The sequence below is a fragment of the Protobothrops mucrosquamatus genome, unplaced genomic scaffold (assembly GCF_001527695.2).
Source record: "Protobothrops mucrosquamatus isolate PMUCROS unplaced genomic scaffold, P.Mucros_1.0 scaffold2170, whole genome shotgun sequence".
Taxonomy (NCBI): domain Eukaryota; kingdom Metazoa; phylum Chordata; class Lepidosauria; order Squamata; family Viperidae; genus Protobothrops; species Protobothrops mucrosquamatus.
Window position 1 is genome coordinate 331,407 of NW_015388264.1, and position 11,962 is coordinate 343,368.

General features: G+C 37.3%; 1 protein-coding gene across 1 annotated transcript in view; it reads left to right on the plus strand.

Annotated features, from left to right (window-relative positions):
* LOC107294969 (ovotransferrin) overlaps positions 1-10,930 on the plus strand; it is a 34,192-nt gene extending 23,262 nt beyond the window's left edge. The window contains exons 12-17 of the mRNA XM_015824248.1: positions 1,033-1,194; positions 2,897-3,053; positions 4,232-4,296; positions 7,904-8,088; positions 8,575-8,758; positions 10,719-10,930. Of these exons, the coding sequence (XP_015679734.1) occupies positions 1,033-1,194; positions 2,897-3,053; positions 4,232-4,296; positions 7,904-8,088; positions 8,575-8,758; positions 10,719-10,759 (794 nt within the window). The 3' untranslated portion in view covers positions 10,760-10,930. The remainder of the gene's footprint in view (positions 1-1,032; positions 1,195-2,896; positions 3,054-4,231; positions 4,297-7,903; positions 8,089-8,574; positions 8,759-10,718) is intronic.
* Positions 10,931-11,962: the final 1,032 nt, after the last annotated feature.

The following is an 11,962-nucleotide window of genomic DNA, read 5'->3' on the forward strand; positions in this document are numbered from 1 at the left end:
ATAGTCACTAAATGAACTGTTGTAAGTTGAGGACTACATGTACTACCGTGTTTCCCCAAAAATAAGACCCGATCTTCTATTTTTTTTCCATCCATTCATCGGGGGATTTCTTTTTTTCCCCACTGTCTCGCCTCGCGGCAGTGGCACCAACAGCCCCATCCAGCAGGAACCCACTTCTTTTGTGGCTGCTCGTGCCGCTGATGCGCATTACCCTCGGCCTTCGTTTTGCTGGCAGAGGCCTTCAGGAAAAGCCTCTGCAGTCCAGAACAGAGCTCTGAGTTGATGCACGCATCACCCCCCCCGGCCTCCGTTTCACCAGCAGAGGCCTTCAGGAAAGGCCTCAGGAAAAGGCCTCTGATGGCGAAATGGAGGCCAGGGGGAAGCACACGTGTCAATTCAGAGTTCCGTTCTGCGCTGCAGAGGCCTTTCCTGAAGGCCTCTGCTGGTGAAACAGAGACTGGGGGCAACATGCGTGAGCAGAGATGAGTGGCCACAGAAGAAATGGGCTGGTGGCGGCCACGGGCTCCTGCTGGACAGGGTTGTTGGTGCCACCATCACGAGGTGAGGCAGATGTTGGGGCGTGGGAGGCTTGGCTGCGACAGTCCTGAGGTAAGTAGCTGTGGGGCACGTGTGGCAGCTCCACCCCCACCCCTGCCATAGCTTGATTTTTGCACATGTGCCTTGCCCCACCTCATGCAACCAGACGGTGGGATGGAGTGGACAGGGTCTTAACCAGGGCTTATTTTGGGGGGTAGGGCTTATATTAGGGGCACACGTAAAAATCAAGCTGCGGCTTATTTTCGGGATAGGTCTTATTTTCGGGAAAACACAGCATTTTCTCATTTTAAGATGGCAACCATGGCTTTAAATTCAATAGCAAGTGCTTATACTTCGGATTCCTATATACATGTAAACTCTTTTCTCTTTAAAAGTTCACAAAAGGTGTGAAGGAGTCACTGGATCATGCCTGCCTTCTGTTAGGTTATTTGAATTCTCAGTCAAGGAATGCTGAGTCTGCTTCTTGTTTTCCAGTTAAAGGCTACACTGTTGTAGCTGTTGCTAAGAAAAACACTGAAATCAACTGGACCAATCTGAGAGGAAAAAAGTCCTGTCATACTGGTGTTGGTAGAACTGCTGGCTGGAATGTTCCCATGGGCCTTTTAAACGAGCAAAATAATCTTAGTTGTAACTTTGGTGAGTGGCTTTATTTCCATTTGGTTGCTTTTGTTTTTATACTACTATTTCACCCATTCTCTAAAGCAGTATTTCTGAACCATGCTGGCTATGGACGCCCACACATTTTAAAGTTGCTGAAGTTCAAGACCATTGCTATAAAGGATCCGGTGCTTCTAGGACAGCGACTCCCAACCTTTCCTATACCCCGCACCCCTAGAATGCTTTTGATATATTCTCGCACCCCTTACAAAAGTTTGAAATAACGGCAACAAATTATGCACATACACTATAATTTTGAAAACCCAACTTTTCACACCCCTTGGAATATCGTCTCGCACCCCCAGAGGGTGCAAGCATCCCTGGTTGGGAACCCCTGTTCTAGGACAACAGCTCCTGTAATTGTGTCTCTCCCCCTTCTCCATAACAATATTTTGCATGGAAAAAGAAAAAAAAAATGATAGGCTATACATGGAAAATATTTATATTTGCTACTTTGGAAAGGGGCCTTATGTAAATTTCCTTTCCTTTCCTTTTACATGCCCTGCCCCTAATTAAAATGCTTCTTAAGATATGTGTATATCAGTCCTTAAAATAGTATTCTGTTAAGATAATAAAGGAGTGTAAAAGGAATTTTGCAATATTAGACTACTGCCTTGAAATTTATGAGATAAACTGAACATCAGAAAGCAATGAACATTATGAAAGCTATTCCTAATTCAATTTTTCAATTTTTATCTAAAATGGAATTCCTGATGAAAATTAAATAAAAAACATTTTTATTGTTTTTTTCCTTCAATGATTAGCCTTAACTGCTATATTTCTGAAAATTCTGACCCATCACCTATATTATTTAAAAGATGGATAAAGTGAACTCTAATTAATAATTTATTTTTTGACTAAAAGCATGAGCAGTCAGTTAAAAACAGTTTCATTTTTCACATTTTGAGGAATGCAGCTGAGTTTCTGGAGAGTTATAGATTATTTTGGGGTGCTGTTAGACATATCTCAAAGTATCCCTTGTAGCTAGGAGAGACATATATGTCTATGATAGGTTTTTATTAGAAAATGTATTAGTCAGAAAAGGTGATCCCAGAGTCTTTCTGATTTGTGAAGGTATGTTTTGTGTACCCTCACAAAATGGCTACCAATGGGAAGACTTGCCTTTCATAACATGGCTACCTTTTTGAACACAGCCAATCACAAAATGCACTTTTTTCCAGAAGGTAAACTGATGACCACCTTATTACCTCTGCAATTGATCCTCTTTATTGAAGCTGGTCATTCTTTGAAAATGATTTATATGAAGTACAAGCGTAGTCTTTTCTGTTTAATCTATTATGGCTGAGAACAAATTATGTATGTTCATGTCAGTTCCTCTTGATGAACTACGCTGTTGATATTTCCTTAATTTGTAATGGATAAAATCAGTTACATATGATGAAAAGGCAGAATTTTGTAGCTTACATTTTTAAGCTGGCCATGCTCTCCAATAATAATATTTTTGGTTTGGATCCAGATTTTGAAGATCTAGTGTGCCAATATTTAGTTTTTATTACAACTACAGGGTTGCTTGACCCCCTAATCTGATGCATTTACCATGCTTTCTGGGGATTATGCAAACTGAAATCCAAGTCATCAAGTAGACAACCAGTTGGGGTATGTTACTTTACAAGAATATAAACACAAGTATTAAAATGTTTGTTCTCTGATCCCATGCTAGATCAATTCTTCGCAGAAAGCTGTGCGCCAGGAGCACCTCCCGAATCTTCATTGTGCAAACTGTGCAAAGGCAGCGGTGGTGAAGGCGGCCTCTCTCAGAAACACAAGTGTAAACCTAACAGCAATGAAATATACTATAGTTATAAAGGTGCTCTTCGGTAGGTTGCTGTTCCTTGGAATACAATCAGAGGTGGGGAACTATGGCCCCTTTAGGACTTGGGGATTCAACTCCTGAGCTAGGAATTCTGGGAGTTGAAGTCCACAAGTCATAAAAGGGCCATAGTTTCCCACCCCTGTCATAGATGAATGAGAAGACACTTACTGATCATTCTTCATTTTCCACTTGCAGTTCAGAATTCCTTCCTGTAGATATAGCCTCTAATAACAGATCTATGTGTTATATATTTGTGGGAATTAAAAAGTCTAATCAACTGAGATAGTAAATGCAAATGAGTAAACTGTCAGAACAAATAGTTTCAGATGGCTCATAGAAGTCAGCATACTGGAGGGGAAGAAAATGTAATCCTTCACCCTCATGTGAAGTAAAATTGATCTAAGAAAAGCTTATCTTCAGATTTTAGAATTACCAAGGCATTTCCTGAATTCTTCCACAGGAAATCTTATAGGGCATTAGTTCCAAATCATTGTGTGTTTTGCCTTAATTTGTCACTCTACCACCCAATTTTTAAAAATATTCCCTTTTTATATTACATTTTATTATTTTGGAGAAATGAAAGTACTAAAACAATAACATTTTAAATAATGCCTAGGACTGAGAATCCTAGGCAGATACAAGATTCTGTAGTGTACTTTCCAAACATGATTTTGTCTACTGGAATCTTCCTTGAAATCTGATTGTGATAAGTTAGTGGAGGCTCTGCACAGAATCATACGAATAGTTTTATTATAGTCTTTTATTGTTATTATAAGTATTGTAACACACACTGCCAGACAAAGCCTTGATACTGAAACTAGATTGGAAGTCCTCTTTGGATGCAGATACTACCCCACCTAGTGGTATACTGATAACTACTATCCCACAATATAAGCATATTATACTGTCTTTATATCTAGCCGTTAAATGTTTTATATTAACATGTAGAAAGCAATCCCAAGCATATTACTGTAATATCATAAAAACGGGGCATAACCTTTGCAGTTCACAACTATTTATAATTCTTCTTAATTCCAAATTAAAATTCTATGAAAACGGTGCAGAAATGTTTAAATGGCTATTGGTTTTGAATTATTTTTGAATCATTTTTCAGATGAGGAACTTATGGAAGGCAAGAAATGAAATGTGCCACTTAGCCTTTTCTTTGGTTGTATTTTCCAGATGCTTGAATGAAGTAGGAGATGTAGCTTTTGTTAAACATACCACCATCACTGAGGTCACAGAAGGTATGGAATCATAAAAATAAATATGAAGTGTTGATCATCTTATTTATGATAGTTGAGAAACAGTAGACTGATGAAGATTGTCAGGCGTAATCAAAAGAATGGTAATAATATAACCAATATAGAAATATAATAATATAATATATAATAATTAATTAATTATAATAAAAATGGTTATAATATAATGATAATGTTTAAAAGATAAATTAACTGTGGTCCAGAATCACATTGCATTAGAAAGCATCATCCAGTAAAATAAGACGTACTGGAGTGCTGGAGTTGTATCAGACAAAGTTGAATGCACTTACTCAAGTCAAGATGCAGAATACTAAGGCTGGCCAAGTAATTCTGGGATATCAGGCAGAAAATTCAAGCATTTGTGTTCTTGGAAACCTTAGAGCAGCACAGAAAAAAGAAAAATATCCCATTGCTACATGCCTCAAATATTTTGTCTCCTCTCAAATGTTCAGTTTGAAGGATCAGATTAATTTTGATAAGTTCATGGAAAAGAAAGTAGTACAGATAGTCTTTGCTTAGTAACCACTAAGTTCAGCAATTGTTTAGTGACGAGGGAGATACAAACATCAGACTTCAAAGTCCTCATAGTCATGTTATCATGATTCAGGTGCTTGGCAAACTGCTCACACTTATGACAGTTATAGTTTTCCATAACCACATGATCACTATGTGCAACTTTCCCTGCTGACTTCCCACAAAGCAAAGTCAATGGGGAAGCTGGCAGAAGGTTGCAAGTCGTTCCTGCACGTTGCTCCCACCCTGCCATTTTTTCTTCTAAGGAACTCTTGGGCGGCATGGGGATCTCTATTCCATAATATCTGCTTACCCATCTGTTCTCTGTAGTGTGCATCTGCTCATACCATCCACTTGCACTCCATGGTGCCTGCTCACCCACCAGCATTGTGTATTTCCATAGAACTTGCCATTTCCCTATCTGCATTCTGCATTCATCCCGCCTGCCGATACTCTGTAGTACCTACCTATCCCTCTGTCTGCATAGTACAGCTCTCACCTGCATGTAGCTCTTGCCCATCAACCTGCTTGTGAGTGACATAGAAAAAGAAAGGCTTGTTGTGACCATGACTTGCAATTTTCTGCCAGTTCCCCATTGACTTTGTTTGTTGGAGGTCAACAGGAAATTGACTTCACGTGAGGTCCTTGCTTAACAACCAATGGTCTTGGAGGATTATCAGTGTTGTGTTATGAAGCAGCACAGTCATTAAGCATTATGACTGTATCACTTAACGATGGAAATTCAAATCCCAAATACTCTTGTTAAATGAGGACTACCTGTATAATGGGTATTTTAGTTAATGATGGCTTACTGTTGATCTGTGGATAAGATGTGAACAATTTTATCTAACAAGTTCTAACAAATTAATTTATACCTGGAAATATTCAATGTCTGCGAAATGTTAGTTTTGAAAGGTTTCAGCACAGACAGGAGAGACAAGTAGAAATAAATTTCACCCTCAAGCAGTTTTCATTATTGCTTCATAGATACACATGTAGTGTAAAATTTACTAACATAAACATATTCTACTTCTACATCTAACTTAACTGACATCCAGATATTTTTATTGGCCTAGTAGAAGCCAATTTACAACATTTTCCAATTTCTTAGTTCTGTAGACCTGCTGGATTTTGCTTTTACTTCTGCTTTTGCTCCTTTAAGGTAGTTTCCCCTTCTCTCCAAACAGCTTTGGCTTTACAGTCTCTTTTGGCAATCTCCTTTGCATAGTATTTTCTTAGCCTACCAGCTCATGTTGTAGATGTTCTGTTTCATGGAGATTCTAGATGGCTGAATTATTTGGAAGTAAAGTGTCTTTTATCTCAGAGTAGTCTGTTTCTCCTTAGCTTACACATTGCTCTCAGTGGACTCTGGTTTTTATTGTCAGCCACATAATTCAACTCTGAAACAGTTGTGAATCTATTGTACAGAGAAGAACTTCGGACTGTGAGAAGTTTGGTTGCTCTCTTCAAAACACCTAGCAGAGAGAAGAAAAACCCTCACATTTCCAATCTATTACACCTGTGCTCTTATTTATTTCTAAATGTGAAGGAAGAGTTTGTAATTTTTAGTCTATTCTAATGGGCTTCATTCCATCATATTTTGTATTTATTTATTTATTTGTATTAAAATTTTACATATAATAAAAGAGAAACAGAAAAGCAGAAAAGAAAACGAAAACTGAAGTTAAGAAACATATAAAAACTTCTGACCTTCTTTTCAACAAATAATTGTCCCTCCTCCCCCTTAAATAGACATTTTAGAAAACATCTTCTTTTAAATTATGACAGTTTAATTAATTAATTAACATTTATTAACTACTACTAACAATGAATACAGATACCTACATTCTTTCCCAAGTATCCATCTTAATATTATGTCCAAAATTAGTAGCCCATTTTGTCATGCAATTTATAACTATATCATACCATCTTGGACTTTTTATATTGCAGGTAAATGTATGAATTTTATTGTTACATTCTTAGATTATTTTTCTTATTACTAACAGCTTTGTTAAAGAGATGTCTTTGCTAGAGTGGTCACTGAGAGCAAAGAGTTTAATTATCCAGAACAATATAATAGATCTCATTCACATCTTTAAATCCAAATCTGTATCCACCATTCTCTTTGGTTATTCTCTTATAGGCTAGAATTAACATGTGGCAGGGACAGTCTGCTAGTTCACACTTGATACTGCAAGCTGTATTGACAATATTGCCTTATCATATGCTGTTGCAAATATCTCCCAACAAAAAATTGTATATCTGCTTTTAAGTTTTCAGCATGCTTCCTACTGGTACAAGATGACTGGACAATACTCTTGGTTCTTGCCCGGCAACTTGTGCCACATATTTTTCTTAGTTAGATTTTTTTAATTAAAGTCATAGACATAGAGATGTAGACCTAAACATATAAAAGTCAGATTTATGTAGTGGTTAAACTATCAGGTTCGAAACTGGGAGACCATGAATTCTTTTTTTCTTTCTCTCTCCCTTTCTACACAGACACACACACACAAACACACATACATAGAGGGAGCTCTTAAGCTACAAAGTAAAACATTGCATTTATGTCCAAGAATGCCTCTGGATTCTGCGTCCTTAAAAGATGAAAAAGAACTTCAGCCCATGCCTTTGTTCACTAGAATGTGCACAGTTGTCCAGAACAAAATACAAAAGCTGGTTATTGTAGTGAGCATTTGGTGAAAGGAACGGCTGGGGAGTATTTTTGCTTAGGTGTTTTCTGACTGTCTATGTTTCCATGGTAGCCATTTTATGAACATGCTGATCTAGATGAAATGTTAATATATATTGCTGATCCATGTGTATGCCATATATTAAATAAATAAATATGAACATTCTGACAAAATGTCATGTATACCCACCACTCCAAAGAAGTTTGGAACTATTACATTGTTGTATGGACTTTATCGCCAGTGGGATGCAAAATGGCATTTGGGGGGGGGGGGGAGCTGGCAAAGTCCCATCTCCTCTTTCCATGGAGTTCGGCTAATAAGGAAAATATATGCATAGTGATGTAGGGAGTCCTTATTCTTGTTAATGATTTTAATCATTTTTATAGGTGACAACAAACCTGCTTGGGCAAGTGGCTTAGTGTCTTCTGATTTTGTTCTTCTGAACCTAAATGGTGATCGATGTCGTCATGATGAATATGCTACATGTCACTTGGCCCAAGTTTGCAATCATGCAGTAGTAGCAAGACCTGAACGAGCAGAAGCAGTTAAAAATTTGGTACTTAAGCAACAGGTAATCTAAGACTATGTTTAATAGTAAAGTTATGTAGCATATATACATGGGGAAGATGTGGATCAGCTTTCATAGATGGAACATTGGCCAACTCAGTGCAGGACAACTCGCCATTGGACAATTCAACAATTCAATTTAGTTATTTAAAATAATTAAAAATGATTTTAATTTTTGTCATTCACATTTCATTTTGTCCCTCCTTTGAATTCTTTACTTAATGATTCTATTCTATCATTTCTTTCATTAGTATGATTCTTGTCCTATGGCGAGTTGGCTGTGGTGATTTGGCCATGGCAAATTGCCCACAGTGACTTGGCTGTGGCGAGTTGGTCGTGAGAAGCATCCAATTATAAAATTCCTCCAGAAATGCCAGGCACAAATAAAAAGGAGAAATAGTACCAAGTACAATAAATTTAATACATTCACTGGAAACTTATTTATTAATATTATAAGTACTGAAATCCTGCTTCTGTTAATTTTTTACAGAAACTATTTGGAAAGCATGGAACTCAGAACGATGTCTTCCAGATGTTCCAATCTGAAGCCAAAGATAGTTTGTTCAAAGATGGCACAGAATGCGTTGCTGTACCAAGTGAAGATACCTTTGAAAAATATCTTGGGGAGGAATATCTGCAGTCTCTTGAAGGACTTGCCAAATGTTCATCTTCAAGTAAGAATCTTAGATTAAGATGAATGACATTTATCCATTTCAGTGGTAGAAATTTCGTTTCAAGCTGATTATAAATGTAATTCTGGCAGAATGTAAAACAGGATATAGGAGGGCATTTCCAGACATTGCTAGATTGTAACTAATCCTGTACCTTGTTTTGGCAATGATTCCCATCACAAACAATATAATTTATATTACTTAGTCTGTTAGAACTAGTTTGGTCTAGTGCAGGGGTAGGCAACCTTGGCTCTTTTATGACTCGTGGACTTCAACTCCCAGAATTCCTGAGCCAGCCATGCTGAGGGGAAAGGGAGAGGTTTCCAAGCTGAGCCATGTTGGCTCAGGAATTCTGGGAGTTGAAGTCCACAAGTCATAAAAGAGCCAAGGTTGCCAACCCCTGGTCTAGAAACCAGGAAAGCATGAGTTTTAGTTACACTTTAGGCATGAAGCCAGCTGGGTGACCTTGGACCAATTCTCTCTCAGCCCCAGGAAGAAGGTCACTTGCCAAGAAAATTGTAGGGACTAGTCCAGGCAGTTGCCACGAGTCAAGAGTGACTTCAAGGCACGTGCACGCACGCGCACAAACACACGAGCTTGTTATTGTAATTTAACTTAAAAGCTAAAAATGTAAATGAATACTACAGAGCAACATTAATAATAATTTACATACAATCTACCAGATAGTTCTGACTAGATTTGGAACTTATGACTATTCGATCCTTCATAAACATCTAGGCTTGTAAAAATATTATAATATACTATATCTCCAAACAGTGCAACTTTTTGCAGTTGATGATTTGATAATTTGTCCATCTTATTGTGTCCAAATGTTTTTCCAGTTCTTTTTGTAGGGCACCAAATACACCAAATATTGTTGTTGTTACTCTATAAGTCCAGAGCTTCTATAAGTGGATTTTTAGGCTTGACCATTCATCTTGCAAATTGATTAACTCAAGAGGTTACATTGGGATTTGTGAATTCTAATTCTGCCTTAGGCATAATAGCTAGCTGGGTGACTTTGGGTCAGTTGCTCTCTTTCTCAGCCCAATTCACTTCACAGGGTTATTGTTGTTGGGAAAATAGGAGAAGTGGGGACTTATGTTCACTGCCTTAAGTGAATTATAAAGTACTGTAATAAAGGCAGGATGAAAATCCAATAAATAAATATCTGCCCCATCATTTGAATATCTTTTTTCTATTTTTAAAGATAATTTAAAAAGAAGGCTTATAACACCATTGTACTAGAATTTCTTGATATAAAACACATTCAAAGGATGAGATAACTTGTGACAAAGAGAAACTAAATATTAGTTGTAATAAGTTACATTGGGAAGATATTTTAAATTTATGGCAAATGGTTATGTGAAAAATATATCAGAGCTCTGGGCATGTTGTTTTCTTCATTGTGGTATATATCACAACTGTTTTTGGTGTAAAGATGACATAAAATTTTCTTTCTTTTGTTCACTTTTTAACATTTCTGTCAAGTCCCTCAGAGATAAAGGTAAAGAAGCTAATTGGGATAGGGCTGTTGTTTCTTTTTTAAAAAAATAGAACTTAACTCTACTAAGGAATAATTTAAAAGCACTTACAGTGATGATATTTTAATGATGCAGAGTAGAATATGCACCTTTCAAAGGTCTTTTTTCAGTCTCATTATCTATAGAATATGTCTTTTTTTGTTTCCATGCTGCCAACAATTTGTAGACTAATGTGGAGTTAAACACATAGTTATCAAGTGGTTAGATAAATATTTTCATGGTTTCTCTCCCCCCCCCCGACCAATCTGACATGCTCTAGTTATCTTGGGATGGCAGGGATTCAAACTGGGGCTGGAATAGTCAGTACAGCAAAAGATTCTATAATGATTAAACAGTTTGTGAGCCACTCTGTGCTATTGTAGAACAATTTATTTATTTCTATCTCTTAATTTTTACTTTTTTTCTGTTTTCTTATGAAGAACTCCTTAAGGTCTGCACCTTCCACACTCATGACTGGTGAATATCAAGTTCTGCAGTGAAATGAAATGGATGCTTCACAATTACTTGCCCCTAGTTGACAAAAGTCTACTTACTTTATTCTTCTTTAATACCAACAATCTGTTAAACTTTCCATTATGGCTTTGTAACTCTGTAGAGTCACTAGTGCAAAAAATAAATAGAATTAACATCTACAGTTTCTGTTTATCACGATTGTTTATTTTAGTAGCTTGTCTTCATATATTAACATTTTATCTCATCTTCTACCAAGGTTGTAAATAATTCCTTGGACACAAATAATAATAACAAATAATAAGGCAGCTTTATTTTGACCAGCTTTCATCCTGCAACAATACCTTTAACACTATCAAACAACAGCAATTGCTTATCCAAAGTCCTTCGAAAGTGGTCAGTAGGTGGATTATGCCAAATCTGGTCTAAACATCTTGCTGACTATGCAACCAACCATAATAATAGCTTATGATTATTAATTGTTACGGTTCATTGCAGTCAACCAGATGTTTAGATTGGATTTGGTATTTTTATCCACTTAATGTTTCCCAAGGACCTGGCATAGGCAGCTGTAGTTTGATAGTGCTAGAAGTACCATTGCAAGATGTAAGCTTTTCCAAATATAGCTGTCTTTTTCAATGGACTGATGGTGATTTTATCAATGTCAGTGGTGTTCAAGTGATACTCCAGATGTTTTGGGATTGCACTCAAGCCACCTATTATTATTGACACTATCTTCATGACTCTTCTAAACAACAGCAGAATGGGGGGGGGCATCCAGATATTGGGGTAATCTAATTGCAGAGGACAGGCGCTGCTGCAGAGAAGTTATATTTTTAGGGTCACAATAGATCACATTATTTAAACTGTGCTGGTCCTGCACAATTGAATTTGCAGGAAAGGTGCTGTGAGAGACTAGTAATCCCTCAAGTAACCATGCTGTATGCCTCAAATGGCACCTGGAAGCAAACTGGCAACTAGTGCAGCTCACAAAGCACACTTATTACATGGACATACCAGGGCATGCCCATCACTATTTATGCCACAGCATTCAGGACCAGTTGAAGCTTCTGGGTAGTCTTCAAGAGCAGCTCTATGTAGAGCACATTGCAGTAGTCAAGCTGCAAAGTAACTAGGACATAAATTATTGTGTAAAGGTCTGTTTAGTTTCGGAAAAGGTGCAACTGGGGCACTAAATGGAGTTGTGTAAAGG